The sequence below is a fragment of the Arabidopsis lyrata genome (assembly GCF_000004255.2).
Source record: "Arabidopsis lyrata subsp. lyrata unplaced genomic scaffold ARALYscaffold_8, whole genome shotgun sequence".
Lineage (NCBI taxonomy): Eukaryota > Viridiplantae > Streptophyta > Magnoliopsida > Brassicales > Brassicaceae > Arabidopsis > Arabidopsis lyrata.
In genome coordinates this window covers 2,289,513-2,317,280 of record NW_003302548.1, presented here as the reverse complement: position 1 = coordinate 2,317,280, position 27,768 = coordinate 2,289,513, and the positions used below count along the sequence as shown (strand labels likewise).

The 27,768-nt window shown below is 34.4% G+C and overlaps 5 protein-coding genes and 1 long non-coding RNA gene across 9 annotated transcripts; 4 read left to right on the top strand and 2 right to left on the bottom strand.

Moving 5' to 3' along the window:
- The first annotated feature begins 862 nt into the window (after window positions 1–862).
- On the top strand, window positions 863–4,299 carry LOC9299587 (probable WRKY transcription factor 16). Its single transcript, XM_021016224.1, has 3 exons — window positions 863–1,440; window positions 2,599–3,442; window positions 3,684–4,299. The coding sequence occupies exons 1-3, from the start codon at window positions 1,004–1,006 to the stop codon at window positions 4,167–4,169; spliced, it is 1,767 nt and encodes a 588-aa protein (XP_020871883.1). The 5' UTR covers window positions 863–1,003; the 3' UTR covers window positions 4,170–4,299.
- A 989-nt stretch (window positions 4,300–5,288) lies between these two features.
- LOC9301342 (disease resistance protein RPS4) lies at window positions 5,289–9,092 on the bottom strand (the record flags this gene model as incomplete). The annotated part of the gene is made up of 4 exons (XM_021016223.1): window positions 5,289–6,422; window positions 6,514–7,410; window positions 7,499–7,813; window positions 7,896–9,092. Coding segments are annotated over 4 exons (3,066 nt in total), but the record flags the coding sequence as incomplete, so codon positions are not given.
- A 1,330-nt stretch (window positions 9,093–10,422) lies between these two features.
- LOC110225899 (protein PHLOEM PROTEIN 2-LIKE A5-like) lies at window positions 10,423–11,346 on the bottom strand. The gene has a single exon (XM_021016225.1). It carries the CDS (start codon window positions 11,308–11,310, stop codon window positions 10,759–10,761), a length of 552 nt encoding a protein of 183 aa, XP_020871884.1. The 5' UTR covers window positions 11,311–11,346; the 3' UTR covers window positions 10,423–10,758.
- Window positions 11,347–15,185: 3,839 nt separating this feature from the next.
- Window positions 15,186–17,983, top strand: LOC9301341 (probable WRKY transcription factor 16). The gene is made up of 4 exons (XM_002865221.2): window positions 15,186–15,231; window positions 15,904–16,747; window positions 16,834–17,097; window positions 17,382–17,983. The coding sequence occupies exons 2-4, from the start codon at window positions 16,103–16,105 to the stop codon at window positions 17,715–17,717; spliced, it is 1,245 nt and encodes a 414-aa protein (XP_002865267.2). The 5' UTR covers window positions 15,186–15,231; window positions 15,904–16,102; the 3' UTR covers window positions 17,718–17,983.
- Window positions 17,984–20,209: 2,226 nt separating this feature from the next.
- On the top strand, window positions 20,210–21,467 carry LOC9301340. Its single transcript, XR_002329900.1, has 2 exons — window positions 20,210–20,615; window positions 21,218–21,467. It is a non-coding gene; the product is annotated as an uncharacterized LOC9301340 (long non-coding RNA).
- A 1,630-nt stretch (window positions 21,468–23,097) lies between these two features.
- LOC9301339 (ankyrin repeat domain-containing protein 2B) lies at window positions 23,098–24,127 on the top strand. Of its 4 annotated transcripts, none has more exons than XM_021016256.1 (5): window positions 23,098–23,218; window positions 23,291–23,330; window positions 23,438–23,517; window positions 23,599–23,802; window positions 23,882–24,127. In XM_021016256.1, the coding sequence occupies exons 2-5, from the start codon at window positions 23,327–23,329 to the stop codon at window positions 23,939–23,941; spliced, it is 348 nt and encodes a 115-aa protein (XP_020871915.1). In that variant the 5' UTR covers window positions 23,098–23,218; window positions 23,291–23,326; the 3' UTR covers window positions 23,942–24,127. The 4 variants fall into 4 exon arrangements, with proteins under 4 accessions (XP_020871915.1, XP_020871913.1, XP_020871914.1 ...); XM_021016254.1 differs by having other exon boundaries at window positions 23,291–23,363; XM_021016255.1 differs by having other exon boundaries at window positions 23,099–23,218; window positions 23,317–23,330.
- Window positions 24,128–27,768: the final 3,641 nt, after the last annotated feature.

Below are 27,768 nucleotides of genomic sequence, written 5' to 3'. Positions count from 1 at the left end.
TAGTTTTGTTTTTCTTTTCAAAACAAAAAATAAATAAATAACATATTTGTGAAAAACACAATGATCCTATACTTCTACCTAAAAGCTATGATCGATCGATGATTTGTTTCTTGACATTGATCAATATTTTAGAACATCAAAACGGCCGACTTTGCTATAGTCATATTATCTTGGGCTTAACAATAGTTGCCGACATTTTAGAATAATTCTCCGGTGTCACTAATAAAACGGACCAATCTCGGTTAAACAGCTCTAAAATTTGTAAACGATGTAATTGTCAGCCTTTTGCGGCTTGAGGCACGTTTCTTACGTTTGAAAACAGTAGTATATCACACTAATATACTCAAACAAAACATCGTATGCCACTTGGAAAAAGTTTATATCAAAATAGATATAATATGTTTTTGAAAGAATCATACTTTTCAATTAGTGGTAACTTCCACTGTATGGTTGAATTTGGATAGTAGTACAATATTATTAACACAAAAATATTTACACGTTGAAAGTAACTCTTTTTTTTATGTGCCCAGCCCTACCTAGCTACGTGTATAAAATATTTACATATTGATCGAGGTAACACTTCTTTTTTATATACCTACGTGTATAAAATCAGTCTTATTCTAGATGTGAAAAATATAAAGAAAAATTTTAACTTTTAAAAATAATTGAAAATTTGCTGTAAAAAAAAATATATTTTACTTTTCTATAAAATATTTTGAAGTAAATATGACCACTCTAAAAACATTAATAATCAAAGATTTATTCTTTAAAGTTCTAGTTGCTTAAAATTTTAGTTAATGTAAATTTGTAAGAAATGTTAATATTAAATATCTGTTTTGCTTCTATATAATCAACCTCCCTCAAGTAGAAGATCTTTAACTCATAGGGAAAAAAAAAACTACTTTTGGTCATTTCACAACCAAGGAATCATCAATGGTAGAACAATCTAAAATATCGAAAGCACAAAAGGTATCTCTTGTGATTTGATGCTCAAACTCTTTATATGGACAACAACAGCAACGATGAGGCTAAGCACACCGTTTATATCAGTTTCAACAAAAATGATTCATCAGTCTCCTCTTTCATCAGCTACCTCATCGCTGCTTTCAACCGACAAGGAATCATCTCTGCGTTCGTTGACGGTAAAAGCAGCCATGATGAAGCTGTCGAGAGGGAGATGGGACCTGAAGAATTCTCCAAATTAAGGGTGGTGGTGGTGGTTTTTTCCAAAAACTATGCACTTCATGTGTCATTCTTGGAAAAACAGATTCTCGAGTACTCATACCGTAACAACAACGACTTTGTGGTTGTTCCGGTGTTCTATGGAGTCAGTATTTCGTCCGTGAATCAACATATGGAGAGGTTTGGTGAAGAGTTTGACGCAATCCAAAGATCGAGGATTAAGTGGCGACCAGGCCATGAATATGATTGTAAACGAAGGTATAGGCTTCGTTAAAAAAAAAAAAAAACGGAGGTACCTTACCTATAGGGATTACAAATAGGCCGAGGTTTTCTTCTACCAACTAATATCTCTTTTTCTAATCATAGACCTAGAATTACTTAATTAGTATATAGTTCTAAGAGAGATATTTTCCCCTTGAACACACAGAAACAAACCAAATATTATTTGTTCAAAATTTCAAAGTTCACTTTTTTTTAATATAGAAAAAAATTAATATTTTAGGGAAATTCTTCTATTTTAAAATCGTTTATAAATATTTTTCTGCCTAGTTCTCAATGTATTATTTTGTTAAACAAATCGATTACTTTTAAGTACGCTTTGAATTAAAATATTTAGATCAACTTTTGAGGATTTTTAATAATTAATTTTTTAAACACCAATACACCATGCATGGCCGTGGATTGGACGGTAAACTACATGGGAGGGTATTGCACACCTCGTCAGAATAGTTTAGTTTATATTCTTTACTTCTTCTTTTTTTATCGCAAGTATAATCTTTTTTTTTTTTGTCAAACTCGCAAGTATGCTATAGTCTATATAGTTTATTGAATCATATGATTTGTTTTAGGGACTATATTGTGAGAAAGGCTAAATAGATCGTCAACTTTCCCTTGCTTGGCATGCTCTCATCAGTCTTTTGGTTTTATTTCTTTGGTACAAATTTTTAAAATTGTCTTACTAAAACATATTCGGCCGCAGTATACCCAGTATATATAACCCTCTTATCAAAAAAAAGAAAAGAAAGGGGGTTATATATATAACCCAACTGGCTATTAAAGAAGTTATAAATCCTAAAACATATCTTGAAAGTTGAAATACAATCCGAATTCCATTGCAATGATATTTTTCTTATTTTAATGGCTATAAAAGAAGATCTTCAAGGGGAGAGCCTTGCTTAACAGCTTGATAAGTTCTGGGTTAAAAATTCTAAAACATTTCTTTAAAATTTAAATACATATTCCATTGCAATGATATAGAGCTTATTTCAATAAAAAAAATTTAGATATCTGTCTGGTACCAAAAAAAAAAAAAAAATCTAGATATCTGTTCAAAATCATCATTATGAAAAGATATAACTTTGTTTAAGTTTTATATTAGAAGAGCCTTACATAAACGTTTTAAAAATGTGTTTGCAGTGAATCTGAATTTCTAGAAGAAATCGCCAATGATGTGTTTGAGCAACTCTATCCAACGGAAGAGATTGGGATCCAGTCACTACTAAAGGAGATAGTAGAAAACTATCTATGCAATCAACCATGGGGCATTCGCACTATAGGCATTTTTGGTGAGCCTGGCATCGGAAAGACAACTCTGGCTACAGCCTTCTTTCGCCGAATTTCTCATGGCTATGATGATTCTTGTTTCATCAAAGATTTTCACAAAGAATATACTGAGAAGAGACTTGAGTATTTGCCTCCTAAATACTTGGGTAAAACTTCAATGGAAAAGTTTGACCTAAAAAGTTTTGATTCACAGCCAAGCCACCGCAAGAAGTGGGTTCTTGTTGCTCTAGACGATGTGCAAAATGCTCAAGACGCGAAGTCATTTCTTGGTGGATGTGATAAGTTTGGTCCAGGGAGCTTGATCATCATAACTTCCAGAAAGAGAAAAATTCTTGAGCAGTGCCATATGAATAAGATTTATGAGCTAAAAGGTCTAAATGATGAAGATGCTCTGAAGCTGTTTACGAGATGTGCCTTTGGGAATGGAGTGATAGAGCAGAATCTTCTGGATCTTTCAAAGAGAGTGGTTGAATGTTCTGATGGGAACCCACGTACTCTTCGCTCATTTGCCGAGAAGCTCAAGGGCAAGGCAGTGGAAAAAATCAGTTGGACGTTTCCTGATGATTGTGATGTACTCGTTGCCGACGATGGATCTTGTGACACTGAGAAGAACACATATTTGCGCATTGTCCCCTGTGAAGAAGACGATGAAGTACACGAAAATAAGGAGCTCCAGTCAGATCACAATGCGGTTTTGGTATGTAATAGTACTCTTATACCTAAATTAATCCATTTTGTAACATTTTCAAATCTATATGAACTTTGCTGAAAAAAGAAAAAAGTTTTCAAAATAATCTAAAAACGGACTTATGTAATAGAGTCAAATATTAACTAAAATATTGAACTTGTATTTAAAAGTCAGTAATCAAATAACGTACTAATTGACTTGTCGTAATCAGTTGATCATCTCTTATCTTTCTCTTCCATGTTTTTTTCAGGCCACTAGAGACAGCAATACAATATTTCTGACCCCATCCGACTTGTCCGCTGAATGCGAATTTCGATCTTATTCTCAGAAGAACCCTGGATTCGGCATTTACAACCGCATCTCCAAGTCTCTGCCTAGTAATCTAAAGGTTTACAGATTGGATTATAACTCTCTGATGAGATCTTTGTATGGACACTTACACCAAAAGCATCATGTTCTACTACAAGGGTTTGCTGGTGGACTTCAGAAACGTTGGAAAAGCTTCTCGAACTCGCATGATCACGATCAGCTAGAGCATCATCTCCAACTTCTCCTTAATCTCTCTGGTGGTTGCGTTGTGACCAAAATTTGTCTAGAAGTTGTACGGAAGACTAGGGAATCGAATGGTAAGAACATTAATGGCATCAAACTAATAAGATATGGAAATCCTGAGTTGTTGAAGATTAAACTTGATCGAGATCAACCTAATGGCTTGGGTCAATATATATCCAATTAAAATTAATATTGGACAAAACTCATTATATAGCATGTACCTAGTTATAATAATTTATGGAAATAATTATAAAACTCATCTTGATTGTTATATATCAATAAGTTGTATAAATATATAAAATCATTTTGTTTAATATCTTCTATATATTATATTAATTGACAAGTGAAAACTGAAGAAAACATTTAGTTTGTAAACAGCTACAAGTCCATAATTCGTATCTCTTTAACAGGTCCAAACAGTAATTGAGTCCCAATTGGAGTTTGAACTGCCAATATGTTGTTCCAGACCAAATGATACAAGATCAATTTCTCTACGTAATTCTCCTGTGAAAACATCAAAGAACACTTGATAACTTCAGTGCACCAAAAGGACGATGAACCTAAACTGAATATATTTTGATAGCCAAATCCTTATATTTTGATCATGTTCTGCTTCTGTTCCGTCATTGCATGGTTGTCCTCTAACTTAAGATCGAATATCATTTGGTACGATTGGACCCTGCTTTGATTCTCTGTTTGTCTCTCTCTCTCTCAGATATCTGGTTCATAATTGAAAGAAGACAAATGATGCATACGATATACAAGTTCCCTTGGTCAAACTTGGCCAATTTCACTAGCTGTCACAGCAGTTGCACGGGACGTACAGAGATTGGTCTATTTCCGCCGTACAATGATAAGTGTCTCTTTGTATACTAATATCAATTCTCTCTCACTATGTTTGTTGTGAATGCCGTTAACAGCCGAATGGGCCTAGCTACTAATTGAGCTTCTAACTTCCTTTTCAGGTTCATCCCATAACTCCAGCATCTATAAAACCAAGAAGATGCTTTGAAACTATTCAGAAGGTGTGACTTTGGTAAAGATGTGGTCAGCATAAGCATTTCGACTTTTCAATGGGAGAGACTGAATGTGCTAATGGGAAACCATTAACTATTTGTGCATATGCCACCAGGATAGAAATGGTAAAATAATTACTGAACATTCACAGTGGATCGAGTCACAACGAATAAGACGATGAACCTAAACTAAATATCGAGCTTCCATTGTCTCACAATGTTGTTTTGGTATGTTTGATGAGAGATTTCATCAAATTCTACATGCCACATTATCAAGCTAGTTAAACCACAGGAAAGATGGCCAGATTATTAAATTTAATGAAAAATTTGTCACAACAGATTACAAACCGATGGTTGAGATTCTTATAAAAACAGAGTCAATCACACTAAACCGAGTTTGAATTTGACTCAATTCGTATTGAGAATCTTGAATCAGGTTACAAAAACATTTTGAGCACTTTCTTCCCCTCAAAAATGATTTGATCAAATTAAACATCAGAAGCAAAAGATATTAGCAGAGAAGATAATGGGTGTGAAGAGGAAGAAGACCCATGCTTATGGCTTTCTTGCCTCTCCTGTAAGATTGTTTTTCTGACACTTCATTTGGATGTACTTCCTCATAAGTCATACCCACGTCAATCTGGTTTGCAATCTTCAAACTTAGAGTAATTTATATTCCATACCAGAGTATCTTGAAACAGAGCTTCAAAGAAAATGTGATGTTTTGTTTGAGATGCATTGCGGTTACTCTCATGACCGTGAGATTATAACCCTTTTTTTTTAATAGATATGTCTCTCCAGAAACTACTGAGAAAACCATTCCCCTTATTAGAATCCGCTGTTGTTGGAGTTCCACTGGGGCAGTCATCACCTTCTCCAGTTTTAAAAGAGCTTCTCCGGTCTTGTCTATTATCCTCCATCCTTGGAGTTTCCTTCCAAGATGTGTTATTAGCTTCATTAGGCTCATACACCAAAGAGAAGCCACACTTTATCACCTTGCATTTTTCGACCTCGCTTGTACCATTTGTCACTTGAAATCCAAGGGAAATTTCTGTAGCTGATGGAAACTGTTGACGGTTCTTGATAGTAAGCAAAGAGGTGTAGCTAATGAAAGTATGGTCTGACTCAACCGTATGTGTCTCCTCGCCTGGTTCAGACCAACCACCAACCATGAAACTTTCGGGGCTCAATGATACATTAGTAAACTCCCAAGTGCACTTCACTTGGAGACTGTTGTTTTGGTCTCTGTACTCCTTAAACGAGACTACAACACATAAAGCTATCCCTATTATTTTACCAGCTGCATTCCAATCTTGAGGAAGTTCCAGCGTTAAGACTGATCCCAATGATTGGTGGTTAAACCATGCAGGTATTTCACATCCCGGAAAGCAAGTACCAATCAAGGATTTAAAAACAAAATCCTGAAAATTTTAAGTAATGCCAAAGGAAAATCATAAAATGTGGATATTTGTAGATAGATAATAGAGAACTTGAGAAACAGAAGATTAATACCTGATTATATCGATCAGCTGACATCAACTTGCTTTTTTTCTGAACATAAGAAATGATAGCATTCTTTGAGACTTGTTCTAGTTCGTGACAGTTAGTGAAAATAAAGGTGGAATGAATCTGCTCTGTTGGTGTAGGAAGGGTTTGCGGACTGGCGACTGTTCTTAGGGAAGTACAGCCATGTGCATTTAAGCACTGAAGATTTGGTGGAAGTATGGGAAGAGATGTGAGATTCTTACACCACTTTAACTCGAGCCACTTCAGGTGAAACATTTGACCCATGTCAAATCGAAGAGTGCGGATATTATCATTTCTGCTTAAGCATAGACGTCGTAGCAAAGAAAAGTCAAAAATATTGCCTGGCATCTCTGCTATTGATGTTCCATCAAGCAGTAAAACCCGCAAGCTTTCCACTTTCTTCTTAACATCAGGAAACATTTTGAGCTCTGAACAGCGAGAGAGTTTGAGTTCTTGAAGAGATTTAAGCTCCCAAAGACAATCAGGAAGAGTTGCAAGATTTTTGCAATCTTTCAAATTCAATAAGATAAGTCTATGGAGATTACCAATGGCTGGAGGAAGTCCATTTATCGATGTGCCGTTTAAGTATAGAGATTCTAGATGTTCTGAAATCACGTCAAATGTCTGTAATTTTGAGCAGCCACTGAGAATCAGAGTCTTGAGGGAATCCATAGTGATCTTTGGTAGAGACAAGAGGCTTGTGCATCCTCTTAAGTTCAGGAAAACAAGATTTGTCATCTCTTTCATCTCATCAGGTAACTCCTTTAAACTTGTGCAGCCTTCAAGGTTTAATCTCAAAAGATTTGGTGCTTTTAGTAAACCCATCAAAGAATTCAAGTTACTCGAGTGGCTGAGATCAACCCACTTCAGATTAGGTGCAACCTGTGAAAACCAAACATAATCAAACACCATAAGTCCCATACACTATGCAAGCTCAATTAGTTTAAACTGGAAAAAAAAAAAAACAAACCTTATAACTACTCCATACAGTGATAATATTGCTGTAAGGTAACTTAAGATCGATGAGATTATTGGGGTCAAAGTCTGATGGAAGTTCCGTCCCTGGGAATTTGACCCAGTGAAGATATCGGACAGCATTATCTTTTGGAAACTCAAGTCCATCAGGTAAGTTTAACTTGCACTCAGTTTCAGAGTGAGGAGGACAAAGAGAATTGTACACTTTCAGGTACCGTAGACTACTCATACCGACAAAAACTTCTCTCTTTAATGGCGTTTCGTCCATTTTAGACATGTCTAAAACAATTCCTCTAACCTTGTCTCTTCCCTGTTGATCAAGTGACAACTACAACAAGTTAATATATATAAAACTCTACCAGTATATAAAATTTTTAATTTTCTTATCTCACCTCTTTATTTCTCAACTCTGCACAATTCGACAGCAACAGTCTTGATTTATCTGCAGTGGCTTCAACAAGCTCCTTGGCCATTGTAAACAAGAGATCATGCATCTCAACTCGACCATCACACACGCCAATCAAGAATTTGTCTGCGAGATCTCTAAATTCATGTCCAGATTCCGCGGATTCAGGGTCACAAGAATCAAGTAAACTTCTAACGTAGCTCTCATCTTGTGACCTAAAGAAGTAAGCTATATCAAGAAACGCATCCTTCTGCAGCTCGTTTAGTTCATCATAAGAGCTTCTTAACTTCTCTCTGATCGTTGGATTGGAACACTGTGCCAGTGTTCCAAGTCTTGTTTCCCAGTGAACCACATCTTTCCCGCGAAGCTCCTTACCAAATTGCTCGAGAGCTAATGGGTTGCCTCCTGCATAATCCACAAACTTTCTAGACAGCTCCATGAAATTTCCATCAAGAGTACAACAGGCTTGAGCCCTAAAGAGCTCTAAGCCGTCTCTCTCATTCAACCCAGGGACCTCATAGAGATCAGAGACTAATCCCTCGGTCAATGACTTGTCTCGTGTCGTGATGACGATCTTGCTCCCCTTCTTAATCCAGCCGTATCTACCGAGAAGGGGTTCGATGTGTTTCTTCTCACTCACGTTATCTAAAACAATCGTGACTTTCTTGTTGATTAAGCTATCCTTCCAAACCACAAGTGCATTTGTATCAGTGCAATTTTTAATATCCAGTAAACTTTCCACAAGCCTCTTCTCTAGCCACTCTGATCCTTGCTCCTCTGACTTCTCACGCTCGAACTCGATAAACACACAATGGTTGATCTTCTTCTTAAGCTTGACGAAGAGTTTCCTGGCGAGATAGGTTTTTCCGATTCCAGGCATCCCGACGACTCCAACAATACGAGTTTCGTTGTCATTGCACTCCACATTCAACTTTACTTCCAGTTGCTTAAGGCGTTGATCCTCTGGTTCAGTAATGTTTGATGCTCTGCTAAGAAATTTTTGGGGCTTAGGGTTTCCTCCTCCTCCTCCCCCTTTCTGTGGTTTAGGGTTTTGTCCTCTTTGCGGTGTAATTTGGCTTAGGGCATTTTTAACATGTGCGACGATCGTAGACAAGAAATCGTCTTCCTTGCTGCAAAACAAAAAGAGTAATGATGGAGAGGGATGACTATCCGAGACGTGACTTATTTAGTTATATTCCTTGAGAAAACTCTTCCCATCCATTTTCAGGATTAGAGTTTAAGATTAATGGTTTGGAGGTTTAGTTTTATGTACATCTATATTAATCTCTGTTCAAGAAAGCGCTAAGCGCTAAGCGGGCGGTGATCCAGTGCATAGCGCCTAGAACGTCTAATCGGGCCTAGACAATTTTTAGGCGGTTTAGACGTTTATAACATAAAACATTATAAACATGATATTATATATAAAAGTTATATATAACTAAAAATTATGAAATTATAAACAAAAACTAGATAAAACATTTATTTATATTTATATTAAACAATATATAAATATTTATAACTATATATATATATATATAAATAAAACTGTAATTAAAATTTAAAAAATACATTAAACAAGATCTATATAATTTTAGGCGGTCAATTAAATGGTGTCAACCAAAAAAACTGTAATTTTATACACCAATATTAAATGGTGTCAACCAAAAAAAAAAAATCTATATTAATAAATGGTATACGTACGTACATGTAAACTCTAATAAAACTTTTAATTGGTAACCATAATCTTTTTTTCTTGAAAAAAAATTGGTAACCATGATTTATAAAAAGAATAAGGAGGAGTGTGACTTATTTAGTTATATTCCTTCAGAAAATCTTCCCATTCATTTTTTCCGGATTTAAGATTAATGGTTTTAAACTTTAGTTTTACACACCTATATTTATAAATGGTATATATATATATATGCATGTAAGCTCTAAAACTTTAATTGTAACCATAATTTAGAAAACAAATGAGGAGGAATATGATATTCATCTATATTCTATATTTTTTACCACACTTAAGAGTAATTTGTTTTCCACATCATTCATCTATGTTCCTTATCAAATGAGGAACATTAGAACAAAATTAAATGATGAAGAACAAAATAGAAAAAAAATTTATAAATTTTTTAAAATAAATATAAGATAAAGTTTATTCATAATATGGGTATGTTAATCTATTATAATCTCATCTCTTTATTGAAAAAAAAACTTTTGGTAAGAATTTCATATCTCAAAATTTTATTTGAAAATTATATTGATAGTAAAATAAATATAAGTGATGTTTATAGTAAAAAAAATAAAAATAAAATTCAAATTACTGTTACAATTTTATTTTAGGTTAATATTTATAGTTAATCTTAGTCTATTTACTTTGAAAAAATATGTCAATTCAAAAATGATTTTTCAAAAAACAAAACCAAAAAGAGTGTATTTTTTTATCCTTTTATTAATCATCATTAACCTTGAACGTAATAAATTTTTTATTTCGTTTTCTTTGATTAATTTGAATTATGGAAATGATTGGTATTGGTAAGATGTGTTGTAATAATTTAAAATTGACTATAATCTACATTTTCTTATCTTTCAAGTTTCAATGAACTTTTACTAATCTTTTTTCGATATGAACCTTTTCTAATATTTTTCGTGTATAATAATTGCAAATAATCTTCTAGCTATTGACTATTTCTTTTTTTTCGTAAAAAAAATTCTAGCTATTTCTTCTAACGGCGAATATTTCCATCTAACGAACGATAAGAGTATAATGTCTCCTAAGAATAACTTTACAACATAACTAGCGTGCTCGTCTTCCTTCATTTCGATTCTACTTATAATACTAAGATTTTCTACTAAAGAAATTTCAAAAGTAAAACTAAATATTGTTTAATTCCTAACACTAATCCATACCCAGTTTCTGGCAATACCAAGGCGTTTCTGCTGAGAACATCCTGCAAAGCCTCGTTCCACTTAACAATCCGGTTGTCTCGATCACGACCGCGACCAGGCAACCTCCAGAGATCCCACAAATTACGACCGAAATCTCCATCAAGCTCTGCCACTGTAGATATCTTCAGCTTGTAGAAGATTGGAATGACCAATAACTTGTTATTGCATCCTTCACCTTTCGGACTACATTCCATCATCTTAACTAGCTCCTGCAAACACCAATGTGACTCGGTGTACCTACTCGATAAAACCGCCAGCGCGATCTTTGAATCCTCAATCCTTTTGAAAAGGTTTTTGAGTTCTCTGCCAGGAGCTTCATCAGAATCTATAAAAGCATTGATTCCATCCCGTCGCAATCTTGTATGGAGATGGGAGATGAAGGTCTTGCGCAGCTCAACTCCTCGGAAATTGATAAACACTTCTGGTCCTACTTTGACGTCCGAAGCTGTCACCATCGTGAATTTTCTTTTTGGAGTTTGCTGTTTACTTAGATTGAAATTGAATTATACGACTGATTTGCAAAAGATCATATTATTAGACGTCATATATATATATATATCATATATATATCTAGTCAATTCGATCGACCACGTTCTTCTTGTACAACTATAGTAAATAATTTATTCTTGGAGACAAGTTCTTACAATGTTAATAATTTATTTCTGATGACAAATTCTAACACAAGAACTTTATTAGACTATATACACTTGTCTATCTGACTTGGTATTATCTTTCTAAAATTTCAGCTTGAGATTCTTTAAACAAATTTCAAGAGTTGTAGAATTCGATGTTTAGTGGCAACGTGACAAGTCGGAAGGATTACAGGAACAAGTCGGCCGTCTACAAGTGTATATAACTAAGTTATTATAAAATAATGAACACTAGCTAGTAACTAAATATATAAATAAACTGAGACTATTTCTATACATCATCTTTAACTACATGTAATTCTTTCTATACATCAACTACATCGGTTTAGAAGACTCGGTTTAGAAAATGACAAACTAGTTGTAAAATATAATTTTCTGCAAAATAAAACTCGTGATATATATTTTGCGAGTTTACCTTACATTTACAAAAATATAGGTTAAACCCACAAATTCAAGTTTAATCCGCAATATCATGACTTTTGTATGCATTTTTTCAATAGTTTTTACTGTTAAGTTCATTAAATTTCTAAATTTTAAAGAGTATATGTGTAATCTTCGTCGTGAAGACTTTGATTTAATATATAACTTATCATAAATTAACAAACTTGACGGTGATGGTGGGAGCTTATAGTGCGAGTTAAATCCGGTTTTGTTGGTTTAACTTGCATTTTTTGCAAGTTAGATAAAAGATTTTAAATTAAAAATTATGTTGATTTGGTCTAAAATTATTGTCTAATTGTTTGGAAACAAATGTACAACAGTATTCTTCTACATTATCTTGGATTTAAGGGGCATTAAACCTAACTAAAATTAAAAATTGAGTACTCAATAACTCAAATGTGCTCTTGTTTAGGTAAATAACTTTGTTTTAAGAAACATTATTAACTAAATACCCTAAATTTGTGGAAGCTCTTTAGCCTAGTCGTTCAGGGTTTAAAGGCTTCTACACTATGTTTGGGGTTCGATTTCTAGAGAGTGCACATTCTTGAAAATTAATAATGCAAGACAAATCAAAAGTTTCAGAATGTTGCAGGTAGATCCGTCCGTTGTGGTCTCGAGTATTAAGTGTAAAACTGTCTATCATGGGTATGATGCAGATAAAAGTCATATCTAATTTATAGCTCGTTATTGTATCAAATATGTGCAAATATTAATAATATTTTAGTTGAATCGTGCAAATAGAATGATTTTTAATTATGATTTTCCCATTTACTTATATATCTAAGTAATCCATATTTATAGCTTTTTTTTTTACAACTCATGGCTATTTAACTAACTTTTCTTTAAATATGGGATAACGAATGTATCATAATTGGGCCTAATCATAATTTCAAGGAAAGAGGATGGAATGTGCCTCATTGAAAATATAGTTCGAGAAACACAAATTCATAATGTCATTCATTTGTTATATAGATCCAACAAAAAATAATTAAAAAAAAATCCAACAAATATTGGTTTTCGGGGAGGGACTATCTAATCTAACAAGATTTTATTAATTGAATTGACTAATTCCATCGGATAAGAACACATTTTGGGACGGTTGACACCTAGAAAGTTGATATTTGGTGTAGTATATTGCAAATACAAAAATATATTTCATATACAAATTTGTTGCCGCGTCTTTGAATTTAAATTTGCAAACGGCTAGGATATACGAATCTTTTGATTTGAAGAAATATTTAAACGCGTGGGATATTGTTTTTTTTGTAGAGTCGTCTCTTTAGACTTATTCTTTAGACTTACCAAATCAACGGCTCTTTTCCATGTGGAGAATCACTCAAGATCATCATTTAAAAATCTGTAGACCTCATTAGTTAAACAGCATAACTTATGATGTTCTTGGTTTAGTTTGGTACAAAATTTAGTTTTATGTAGGCCAATTTTGATATAAACCATATTGACATTGTGAACCAAGGTTTGGTACATAATTTAGCACAGACGTTGATCACCAGAGCCGATCCACATATTGTAATATCCTTCATCGAGGGGTGTGTAAAAAAATAATACCCGCAAATAAACGAATGCACATCAAATCCAAATACAATATATCAAGCTAGAATTAGTAAGAGTTTGTTTTTGATGTTGGCACGATGATGTTGCAAGAAATTAAATAGCAAACTATGATTTCGATAATACTTATGGGAGATATATAGTACGTAAGAGTCGGGCATATATAGTAAGAGTTGAAATTGTTTGTTCTCTTTGTTCTTGAATTCAAAACTCGATATATGCTTAATCTACTTTTGTAAACCTGAACGTTTAGTCGCGATTTACTCTCACACCGCCGTAAACCAAACCCTAACCTCCAATCGCCACTGAAAGTAGTCTAACCCCGAAGAATCATAGACAGAACAAAAAAAAATAGGAAACAAAGAAAATAAAAGAAAACGAGACCCCTCTCGCAGTTCCAGTTCCATTTAGACTTGCCAGAAACCGGAGAGCAAAAAAGGAAAAATAAAAAACAAAAAAAAAATCTCGTCTGGTCGGGCAGATACCGCTCAAAGGTTCGTTCAGAATTATATACGAATTTCTTAATTATATGATGGGTCAACAATGATGTAATTTTTGCTTTGTTATACCTTTATTTGTTCGATATAATGCGTCTGTAGGGACTAGGGAGTGGAATCAAGGATATCGTTTGGAAGGCAATTAATATCCTAACCGTTGGATTACATACGCTACTATTTTACTGTACATTTACTGTAGTTGAACTCAAAAGATGATTCATTACGCTACGAACAGAGCATATTTCTCTACTAAAGACACTTGGAACCACACAGGGACAACATCGCGCGAGTAATTAAAGTTGCTTGGTATAAGGGAGTATGGTTCATGCATGCGACACCAAAACACTCAATCGACTCTCAACTGCAGATTGAATGATGAAATTGAACACGGGCTCAACATCAACTTGTGTATTATGTAATACTCACAACGAGACAAGAGACCACCATCTGTTTTTCAGCTGCCACTACTCGTAGAAGCTCTGGGTTGCTCTCGCAAAACAACTGCTTCAACGTCACTTCTCCACAGATTGGCAACGTCATCTCAAAAACTCAACACTACAGAATCCATACGTTCTTAGCTCGCTACAGTTTCCACCTAACGGTACATTCGATTTGGCTGGAGCGTAATGGAAGGAAGCATGGTGAGCAGCCGCCTCCAGCAACCAAACTCGTCAAGTGGATGGAAAAGCAAGTTCGAAATAAACTCTCGGTCATTCGAAAGGAAGGTGATAGACGGTATGAACCAAACCTCCAAGCATGGTTCTCATCTAGAGGCACTTAACAAATTCATATATCTTCATTTTCAAAAACAATTCAGCAACTTCTGCATTTGATGTACCAAAACGATATTTTTTCTTGAATCTAATCAACATTATATTCAAAAAAATATATAATTTCGGTTCTTCAATTCTCCAATGAATTAACCAAATAGAACCGATCAAATCATTGAATTAACCAAACAGAACTGGTCAATAGGAACTGACCGCACGTCTCATGCGTTTACAATTTCTAATAAGAAATAATATACATATTTACTTTAAATGATTAATTCTGTCCGAAATTTGGAGGAAGTTGCCTTAATTATTATTATTTGTTTACTCAAGATAGCTTTCATATATATACATATACGACATGAATTTGGAGGAAGTTGCCTTAATTCTGACCGCACGCTTGCGAAAATAGCAGAACTAAAAGGCCATGAGTATGATGAGGAATTCAGGTATGTCAATACAACAACTTTACTGAAATTCCTTTTAACCCCTAATTTGACTTTTGCTTAAAAGGGAAACAATTGTTGTCCAACATAAAAACGTATAGATTTGGCTCATAACTCTTTCGATTATTGCTATAAAAATAATACTCTTCGATTAAAAAATATTTATAGAAATCTTATTGTTGTATAAATGTCACGATGGGACGTTCGAACAAAACATAAAATATAAGAGATGAGAGGCCACTAGCCCTTCGCCTATATTATTTCATAATGAATTTAGAACTCTGTATTTTATTAAAGATTTTGAGAAATTCGCTTAGGGTTTGATATGGATCGGTAAACACTATTTGCGGCAATTTGGGGTTGTACATGCTTGAAACCAATAATAACACCGGTTTTATGACACCAAAAACTTATATTTAAAAGCCAACAAAAAAACTATGCATTGCACAGCTTGTGTCAACAATAAACCACAAAGTGGCCTAGCAAAGTTATCGCTTTGATGGTTTATTGTAAAAGTTCAAAACTTTAGAGGTTTAAAGTGAAAATGGTGGCCACTTTGAAGGTTTTTATAAGATTTTCCCAAAAACCATGCTAAAGAAAATTTGAAGTACTGTATATGTAAATTCTGAAATACATAGACTAATAACCTTAACATAACTTCTTCTTTAATTTCAGCGAAGAATCCGAAGTTGTGGAGGAGATCTCGGAAGCAATATTTGAGATACTTAACCCTACGGAAGAGATTGGGATCCACAGCCGGCAATTGGATATAGAAAACTTGCTATGCAAGCAACCATGGGGCCTTCGCACTATAGGCATTTTCGGCAAGCCTGGCATTGGCAAGACTATACTGGCTAGAGCAGTCTTTCGACGAATGGGTGGAGGGTATGATGCTACTTACTTCGTCAAAGATTTCCACACAAAACATAGTGAGAAAAGACTTGAACCTTTGCCCAGTGATTTCTTTTGTCTGACTCCAATGGAAGAGTTTGACCTTAACAACTCTGGTTCCGAGCCATGCCATCGCCGAAAAAGGGTTCTTGTTGTTCTAGATGATGTACGAAATGCTCAAGACGCTATGTCTTTTCTTGGAGCGGTTGATCAGTTTGCACCAGGGAGCTTGATCATCATAACCTCAAGAGATAAATCAGTTCTTGAGCAGTGCCAGATGAATGAGATTTATGAGCTTAAAGGTCTAAGTGATGAAGATGCTCTGAAGCTATTGACAAGATGTGCCTTTGGGAATGGAGTGATAGAGCAGAATCTTCTAGATCTTTCAATGAGAGTGATTGAAAGTTCTGATGGCAACCCGTCTACTCTCATCTCATATGCCGAGGAGCTCAAGGGCAAGAACATGACTGAAATGGAGTCGGCTTTGCTCAAGATCTGCCATGATGCCCAGGACCGTCAAACACGATTTGAAGGCCCAATGCACATTATCGATGTTTGTATTAATACTTCGAAGAACACAACTTTTTGTTTGATCTCCTGTGGAAATGACTATGAACATCCCGTTTTCGTATGTCACATTCTCATATATATACATAGATTTCGCGAATTTCCTAATGATTGACAATTTTTTCTAATATTTTGGTTTGTTTTCAGGACAAAAGAGATACCAATCAGAAGGAGTCTATCATGCGTGCATCTCACATATACCTATCTGATGCTCAGAACCTCCCGGAATTCGACCATAAGAGTTGCGTCCATGAGTCTGTACCTAGTGATCTAAGGGATTCCTGTATGGATCATGACCATGCAGTGCAATCCTTGCCCCAACACTTTCATAGAAAGCCGCCGGTTATATACCAAGGATTTGCTTGTCAATTTCACAAACTTAAACTTTGGGGATTTGGAGGATATTATAAGGTAAGGGAATGTCACCATTTTAGAGATAGTGCATTGATTGCGTCCAAGAATATTAGAAACCTCACATCAAAAAGATAAGAGAATATCTAATTAACGTTTATAAGTGTACATAGGAATACCATCTAGAAAAATATCCTACAATGACATTTTCGATAACTAATTATCGCGATTGTCATTTACTAAGATTGCTACTATAAAGTAACATGTGTTCACGCATAAATTTTCATAAATATTGCATTAAGTAATTTAAATGATTCATCTTTCCATGTTTTCCTTTTTTTCAGAGTTTCTCGATGTTAAAGAGAATCAAGCTTGGGCATTTAGTGACACTAGTTGAAGTTGAAGAAATTTCGGAAGCATGTCACCTTGAGAAAATCGATCTTCAAGATTGCACAAGCTTGGAGAGCATACCAAGTACTGATAAGCTAGAACGTCTCCAAGTTCTTAATCTTTCTGGTTGCAATGGGATCAAACGTTTCCCAGATGTTGTACGGACCATAAGAGAATTGAATCTTGAAGGCACTGGTATAAGAGAAATAAGATCTGAAACAACACAGTACTCTAAATTGGTAAAACAACAAAGTACCACCACAACTTTGGAATTAACACAGAGCTTCTGAATTTCCAAGAGCATGTGTACTAAACTTGATTAAAACAAGTTTAGTTCGTGTTTTTTTTTCTTTCAGTCCACAAATCCTTTAGTGGATCAAAATCAAAATCAAAATACAAAATGAAATTTGATTTCTAGAACCCTATTTTTTAAGAGTTTCTAGACAACAATGTGTGGAAAAAAAAAAACCCAAAAAATAGAAGTTTAAGAACATGGAGATGTGAATGTGATATTGTAACTCAATGTTTATATGTATAATAATTACCTATTTTGATTTTGATCCATAGCCTTGGGATTGTCATGTATAATAATTACCTAATTGTACATTCTGCATATTTCTATAGACCAAAGAAGAGCCTTGTGTTTTCATTGAAATGATATCGTCACTAGGGGTGTCAAAATGGACCAAGTTTTATGGGTCGATCGACATCGACCCGACTCATCAATCCTAATCTTTTAAATATTTAATGAGTTAAATGAGTTGGGTTCTAACGGGTTAATGAATTAACTATTTACCCATCAATTTACTAATTATAAACACAATTTCATCATCACATATCATAGCATCATACTATCATTACCATCATCATCTTCGTCATTATCATCATACCATAATCATCATACTATGATGCTGCGCATCATTGAGTGTTTTGAGTCCTTGAACACGAGCTAGTGTCCGGTGTCGTTGTACGTGTTCAACAAGAGTTCTTTTTCATTAAGTTTTTAAATTATTTTTATCTTTTAATTAGAATAAGTTTGACAACTTATCTAGCTAGATTCAGGATTAGGACGTATCTTGTCTCTTTGGCTTTATATAGAGTCTCAAATCTTTGTATCAAAATCATTGATTTGAAGTAGTGATTGTTCGAGTAGTTATTCGATACACTTAACTGAAATATAGTATATTCGAAGTTGTTACATAAGAACCAATGGTACATTAAAAATTTTCGAAACTCGTACGTTCTTAGCTAAAGCGAAAGTTTGTTTTTTTGGTTTTCAAATTTGTAAAAGAAAAATGCAAATAAATAGACGATTAAACTTATGAATTAAAGGCATTGGGTATTAGGGTATTTCGACAATGACTAGCGTAATAATCAAAACAAAGAATTCAGTTATGAAAAACCGTTCTCAACTATGAACACAAATTTAGACTAACTCTCTCTCAAGAAATTAATACTAAATTTGACTACTCAATAATTAAATTCTCGTTTGTAGTTTCCTAATCAAATTCGCATTATAAGGTTGGTTCATTTGGTTCACAATACCTTCTAACGTCAACTCTTGTTGGCTAGAAACACACAGCTCAATTTACATTCGTTCAGACATTCTATTGAACACTTTTGATGCATAGAAAAATCTATGTTCTAAAACAGGGTGATCAATCCTATTCTAGCATTAAGAAAATGTAAATCGAAGGATCTATGGATGGACAATTCCTAATGACAATCTATTCACTAATTCATTGACTTTCTACTTAGAACACTAAAACCCAATTGGAAGACTACTCACTCATTGCAAAAGAAATAAGACAAAGAGATATAAAGGAAAATATGATTCAATTGAATAAAATAGAAATAACGTTTAAAAATCATCTCCAAATTGTCAAAGAGGATGAATCTCTAATTCAGAATAGTTTCTTACAGAAAAACTCCCAGAAATATTGCAGAAAATAAAACGTGAATGTGAAAATAAGTCTTAGGGGTTTTTTATACCCAATTACAGAAAATAGCAGATAAAATCCGGTAAAGGAAATCCGGCTTGGTCGTCTGGGGGTGAATCGATCGATCATGTGCATGGACCGATCGATCCCTCGCCACTGGAGTTGTGCTGCCTTGTTGCTTGAAAACGGGATCGATCGATCGACAGCCACTGAGGTTCAACTTCTTCGACGTCACGTTTCAGATTGATCGATCCACTCCTTGGATCGATCGATCCACAGCCACTAGTCAACTACTTCTTCTCTCGATCATCTTTTTGGCCCGAACAAGCCCAATAACGCTCTAAAACTTCCAAATCCCACACAAGCACCTAGAACCTATAAAAGACTCAAGACAAGACCAAAAAGACGCAAAAGACAGACTACGACGCGACAAACGAATCAAAACAAAAACTAAACAAAGGACAAAAGACACCAAAAATGCAATACATCAAGTAATAAAGAAAAAAAAACAAAAAGGGGTATCCTTAGCTACCAAAAGGGGTATCCTTAGCTACCTGCATTTACGTTAAATGGTGAATACAAAAAGTATCCAATTTTAATAATCTAAGACTTGGATTTCTTGTTATTAGAGCATACTAAACAATCTCTATATGATCGATAAAAGTTATTTCATGTTTGAAAGTAAGAAACTAAATAATAAATAACATAATTTTTTTTAATAATAAATTTACGATTTAATTGTACGTAAGTTCTTTGTAACAGATCATTTGATACATTATGGGATATGCTGCGAAAAATAAAGTTTCTAATTGAAACATTAGACCATCGTTAACGGGGGTTTCTTAGCCAAATCTTAACAATAATATTGAATTAAATTAAATGAGAAAGCTTGATTTATACTAAGAAACAAATCTTTACGTTTCTTAGTTAAGAAACAAAATCAAACTAAAGAGACGTCCACGTGTTCTTTCTCTTCTCTCTCTCTCTCAAATCACGAAAACGGAGAAACCTTCGCGATTTCGAGAAATCGACTGTGAATGAACTCCAGCCGTCGTTCTTCCGTTAGCCCATCATCTCCATCGACTCCGTTTGTCGTCGGCGTCTTCGGTTGTTATATTCGGAGAGGTTGGGTTGCGAAATCGGCGAGGAGTTCTAGAGATCGTCAAGTTCGGTGTCTACGCCGCTGTTCCCATCGTCCCTATGTATACATTCGCCAACAGTACCAATATCAAGAAATTCATGGGCAATGTACAAAATCTTCCCTCTCTCTCTCGTCTTAGAAACTGATTGGCTTAGATTTATGGGTTTTGCTTCAAAAATTAGGAATGGTAATAACACAGAGTAGGATCTCAGAAACATGCTTCATTTGCAGCATTTTAGACTATGAGTAATATTTCTAATTGAAGCTCTTTTAAGATCGATTTGTGGATTAGGTGATGGGGTTTTCAATTAGGGATTTTGATGCCTGATTATGAATTAACCTTGTTAAGTTGTTGTACTCTGTTAGGAACATAGATTGATTGGTTAGCTGAATAATTAGGAATGGTAACGCATTATTGCTTTAAATCATTGAAACACCGAGTAATTACGACGATCCTAGCAACATTCAAGATATGGTTCAATCCCCATGAATTGTGAATGATTCATTTGCTTCCTTCAATAGTACTGTCGGGTTTTTCGGGTTCAACATATAGTGAACACTCTGCAATGATGGTTTTACGGTGCACCGGAAGGCATTTTACTAACCCATGTTGTGTGTATCGCCTCAAGGTTTTTGTTCAAATGGGTACACTCATTGTCACTTGATTGTATCAAATTGTCTGATGTGCTTTAAGTCACTGATAATGCAGCTGGTGAGTCCAAGAGCTTGGTTATCAGATATGTGCAAAGAGAGATATGAAGTGAAGAACCGTCGAAGAAAAATAACTTAAAGAAATATTCAAGATTTTGGTGAGGGGTAGAAAGGATGTTTTTTCGCTTTTTCATTACATTTTGAGATGCCTCTCTTCATTACTACAGGTTAACAATGAGGCACTTGTATTTTTGATGATGTTTTTGCTTTCAAAGCTAATCTATCTTCTTAATCTGTCTCTTTTCTCACCTTTTGCTTTTTTTACTTGTTGATCTGCATATAGACAAATCATGTACACAACAACGATTCATGATGAGGAGTTCTAGAATCTCCATTTAGACATGGATGAGCGAGTGTAATGAGAACTCCCAGATTAAGAGATAGAGAGACATCAAAGAGAACGAGAGAGAAAGAGAGTGCTTATATATTAGAGTGGTATGCATCAACAATTGAAGAATTTGGTCGAGCATATATGGACAAAAAATTTCAAAAATCAAGTTTAAAACAATTGTGTTTTATGTTATTTATGGATTAAATTGTATCTCATGTATGTTTTAATTTTTTTAATTTGCAACTATTATTAAATTTTCTATAATTATAAATTTTATTTTTATATTAATATTTTTTTCTTCTAAGAACCATATGTTAAGAGCCTACCATTAATCACACAACAAATCTTAACCTAATAATACAATCTCTTAACTATCACTTTTACAAATATATTATTTAAATATTTCTAAGAGCCATTATTAAGAGCTCATTGATAATCATGCTCTTTTTTTTTTTGTCAACTGAATTTATATTAGAGGTAAGATTGGACATTACAACAATACCAAGAGGTGAGAATCACCACAAGAAGAAGCCACATCTCAACAGAGAGGGCACAACCAAAAGAAAATGCTCACAACCCGAGCCATAGACATAAAAACTAAGATTCAATCAGAGGAAGACAACCTTTCTTCATTAAACACCCCATCAAGCCACGTCGGATGACATACCGCCACATAAGATTGCAACCTACACTCGTCGGTGACACTCTTTGCTATAAGCAAGGCTCCCCTGTTTGAAAATGAGTTTTCCAAAAAGAACTTCCAAGATCGAAAAGAACTCAAAACAAGACCAAGTTCCATAGACATGTATCTATAGGAAGGCCAAGCAGCAGGTCTAGAGACCGCGTTAACCAAAAAATCCTCCTGCAAGGCAAAGATCACTTTTTCTACCCTGTGAAACCGCATACTCTCCAAGGCCCAAAGCAGTCCTTTGAACTGAGCTTCCTGTTTCACCAAAACACCAGGCAAGGCACATCTACTGTGAAGTAGAACCTTACCAACATGATCCCTAAGGACCCAAGCAGAACCGGCAAACTTGTTCCTTTTGGACCAAGAAGTGGCAACATTACATTTCAACCAAGTAATGGGAGGGGCAGTCCAACCAATACTCTCTTGACTTAGACCAACCACAGAATCCGGAGCCTCCTCCTCCTCAATCTCTTGGGCTTCCAACCATTCAATCCAATCTTCTCTAACCTTTTGAGCAGATTCAAGAGGAGAGAAAAGATTTTCTGATATAAACTCTTGATTGGAGTAAACGTGCAAGAAAGAAATATTTGGCCCATGGCCGGTCCATTAATTACTGGGGTCCAAAGCAAATACTACTATATTTGCGGCCCTTATTTAGTTTCTTTCAAAAATGAAATATATACTTTTTTTTCTGCCAAAAAAAATTGCGGCCTGTTATAAATGGATATTTATTTTGATGATTATCCATCATATCTTCCCCTTCACGCCACTTGGTCTTCACGTCTCTTACCCTCCAAGTAATTGTAATTTTATCTTATCCTAAAACTCCTATAAAACTCCTAAAACTCCTCCACCACAGTATGATTTCCTTTTGATTCGTTGGATTAGGTTTCGATTTCTAATCTGTGAACAGATCCTTGTGATTTCTAGGGTTTTTAGTCATATCCGCAATCTCCTCATCACGCGACCGCTGCGTTAAGGTATCTCCTCCACCACAATATGATTTCCTTTTGATTCGTTGGATTAGGTTTCGATTTCCAATCTGTGAACAGATCCGTGTGGTTTTTGTGATTTCTAGGTCATATCCGATGGGTACAAATTCAGAGAAAACTCTTGCTCTTTCAGGTATTGTGACCTTTACGGTTGTTTATCTCAATTTTTAGTGTTTGAATTATTTAAGTGTTTTCATATTTCCGCAGAACCGGAATCAGGCTTACGAATTCCTGCGCTCAACATGAATTTCAATTTTAATCCCTCAGACGTGGAGGACCTTGCCAAAGTAAATACCCTTTCTTTTTTTGTTTTAGGCTATGATAATTGAATTTCTGTGGAATAAGGTTGGATTTTGTTTTTTTTTTAGAAACCAAAGTTCCAGAAATTGCTTAAGAAATTACTGGCTAAAGAGCCTGTTAATGACGACGAGTGGCAGAGATCTATTCCAGTTAAACTGTTAAAAGAACATATACCTGGGTTCGACCTAGAACAGTACATTGACGAAATTCGTGAGATGGAGAGGGAACCTGGATATATCAAAGGGAAGGAGACGTTTTTTAACCGCCTTCAGGTGGTAGCTCTTTCGGTCTTTCCTTTGTTATTATTTATCCTTTACATTCACTGATTGCTTTTTTATTTCCTTGTTCCAGGATCCACCAATGTCTGTTTGTCCCGTTGACGTGAACAATCCAGCAGCACCGGACGCTTAGAGCTTTTACCGAGCTCATGATATCAATCACTGTTACAATTCTGGTTTGATGTTTTTTCTCATGGTTGTAGTAAATATTACTATCTTCTCTGTAAAAGATATATAATCTTCCACCTTTCCATTCGTTGGGGTCTCCGTCACTTTTCTTACAACCATTCTCTATCACCATCATCCTTCGTTTTTGTTATCCTTCTCTCCAAAACCATCCATCACTTTTTGCGAACCAGGACCAAACAAAAGAATTTTAAGTTATCAAAGCATATTTTTTGCTTCAGCAACCAATAAGTAGATCCCAATTGCCTTTCACGATTTCCATCTCTGTGTAGCTACCAAGAACTCAAGCTCAACACTAGCAGCATTATGTTATGACTTGAAAAATCTCTGAAAATTTTGGATAACTTATATACGATGATGCATCTTAGCTACGTTTGTGTGTGTAATAAATCTGTCCCCTTAATGGTTTCGGTTAAATGAACTCAACTTCCAAGAGTTAACGCTAAAAAGGGCATGAAACGAAGGAGTTGGAAGTAAATGAAATACACAAGTTTGAGCACAAGACAAGGGAAGAGAGAGAGGCCGCACAGAGAATACCATCTTCATTGATCCGTCTAATCCACCTCACGCTCCATCTTCACCTTCATCTCTGTTTTTACTCGTGTTTGTCTTGTTTTAACAACCCTCGCGTCACCTCCCCGTTTTAGCTTCTGCCACCACACCATACTACCATCGTCATCATCATATCAAACTTACCATATTCATGTTAGTTACCATCATGATGCTATCATCATTATAAACCCAAAAGTGTCCCACAAAAATTGTAAATCCATAATTTTTCCGCCAAAAACGTAAATCCATATTTTTTCATCAAAAACCTTAATCCACAAATTTCCCACCAAACACGTGAATCCGCAATTTTTCCCGCCAAAAAACACGACTATGTAAATTTTCTCCAAAATTTTTAATCCGCAAACATTTTACAAAAACGAGAATCTCCAATTTTCCGCCAAAAATATAAATTCATAATTTTTCCATCAAAAAAATGTGAATCCGTAATTTTTCTACCAAACAATGGTGATGGATGATGGTGATGGTGATGATGATGAAGACGATATGATTATTGGTTTTTTCTATTAATTATTAATTAATTTATTATTTTAATGGGTTAACCCATTGAACCATATAATGACAGGTTTTGAGTCGCTGCCTATCTCACAGATTGGAATCTCCACAAGTTGCCCAACGACTCCAGTTTTATGTCATTGTTGCATAGTTAGTGTCAGTTTTCCTAGAAGCGATCTACCCTTATGGTTCCGTCATCAGATAATGGGATCTTCCATAGAATTACACATTGGTGCGACAATAAATTTATGGGGCTCTACTTATGTGTGGTTGTTTCTTTCAATGACTAAGATCAAACCAGCCGTTTCTCTGTAATTTGTAAGTGCAATTTCAAGAGCGGTGATTGCATGAGATTTATTTGGACATCAATCACGGAAAATTCGGTCTGACCATGTGTTCCTCAGTTACAATAATTGTTTCCATGTCATGAGATGTGAGTGTAGAGAGTAAAGACCACATAGATGTTGCAACACTGCATTTTGAAGACCTTCATATTCAATAAGACAAGTCTCTTGAGTCTTGAGGTTCACCACGTTGTCAGGAAGTTGACTTATTACTCATCGTCCAACCACAAAATTTCGAGATTATTTACGTGGTCTGATGGTTAGTAGATGAAGAAGATGAATTTTTGTTTGTTTTTTGAAATTTTTTAATAATCTTAATAAATAATAAATTAATTAAGATTTAAATTAAATTAAATTAAGAGAAATTGTTAGAAATGCCCTTTTATAGATACTCTTTTTTAAAAAATATCCCCTTTTTGACCATTTTCATACTTATCCTCTTTTAATTTTTAATGACTATTTTACCTATATTCGAAAAATATTTAAGTAAACAAAATGAAAAAGTGAATTTTTCCGCCAAAAATTTACTTATCTTGGTATTGTCGGAATCGAGACAAATCTACAAAATGTTCGAGATAAATAGTACAGAACTAGTTTTGATGGTGCAAGCGCCGGAAGAGTGGTCCGCCTTCCCCAATCAGCTAGATGAGATTGGTCTTCTTCGTGCTTTGTTTCCTTCTTTCTCGCTTTCTAGTATTCATCGCTCTTGTAATGCTAAGGCAGATTGCCTAACCCATTACTCTAAAAGTTTATTTTTTAAAATTTTATTTGTAAACACTATTCCTCCAGATTGGGCTACCAATCATGGAGTGACTTCTTAATTAATGCTTTCATGCTAGACATTTTCTCTCATCAGTAAGCTAAATGAAGACGAGGCAAACATGAGATCACTGATAGACCCTGCACTCAACTGGTTCCTCGGTTTGAAAAAGCAAAAATGCTTCGAGAAGATTCGAGCATGAAGAAAAGTAATGAGCATAAATATTTTGAAAATTTGCACATGTCGCTGCCAATATAAACACATGGTGCCACCAAAATGCACACAAATGTCCTTAATTTTTAAGTTTTACTTGCATACAAACAATTGTAATTTTGGATTTTACTTTGTAATTAATTATACTTTGCTCTAAACTAAGTATTGTTCTAATTGTCTTATATTTGCAAATTGATTATTACTCGGACCAAAAACACTAATCTATCTACAAATCACTACGATTCAACCACTACAATCCATTAAATATCTATGCAATGTCCTAATCAATCAAAAAGGCATGGTTACCAACCCCTGGATTTTGAAGTTTCAGTTTCAATGGTAGAAGCCATGATTGGTCTGATGATGGGGTGATAGGTTCGGCCCAAATGAGTAGGGCAGAAGTGCGCGAGCCGGAAGCTCATCGACACTTAAAAAAAAAAAATACAAAAAGGCCAATTTTTATGAAATTTTTTAGTATAAAACTCCATAAAATATTTTTCTAGTATGAATCATGGCCCAAAAAGTTAAAAATATGTGGATATTAAATAAAAAGCCCTAAAACAGTTTTATGAGAAATGTTTAACTAGATGCCCAAAATATTATTGGGCCGAGGTTGTGGAGAGATGGGTGGAATCCTTTTTTTTAATTAAATTAAGTTAAAAATATTATTAAATATTCTATAAAATAGGGTTGTGAATTATTTATAAAGAGTAACGGAGTATGTAAATTACTAGGATTTAACCCGCGGTACACCGCGGGGCAAAATTATATTTTATGTATTTGATATTATATTTTATAATTTATTGGATTTTTAAATTGATATTATAAAAAAAAATTCTCATTTAATTATTTTATATTATAAGTAATATAGTTGAAATATGTGTAGTTAGAAGATTTGTAGGTGTATAAAACTATAAATGATATAGTGTTAATATTGGCAAGCATTTATAATCATCTATATATACATTTTTGGATGACTTTTAGCAAATAAATCCTGGAGTTAGACCTTATTTACGGATGAATGCCATTGGCATTAATTATTTAAATTTGAAAAATATTAATTAAAGATATTACCAATACGATTTCGAAAATCATAAATTCATATCTTCCTTAATTTTCTGAGTCATTAATGTGATAATCTTTAGGAAATATTTCTCTGTAAAAAAAAAAAATCCACATTAATGAAGGCATTAAAATCGACACTAACAATTAAATTATTTAGATGTTCAATTATTTTAAGATTCTTATATCTTATTTGATATTTTTTTTTTAATATCTCATTCTTTAATTACTGCGTTTAGAATTTATTGGTTGTTACCTATTTTTTGGTGAAATTTATTGGTTGTTACTTAATAAGTAATTATGGTGCGTTTATTTTAGTTAATATCTAAT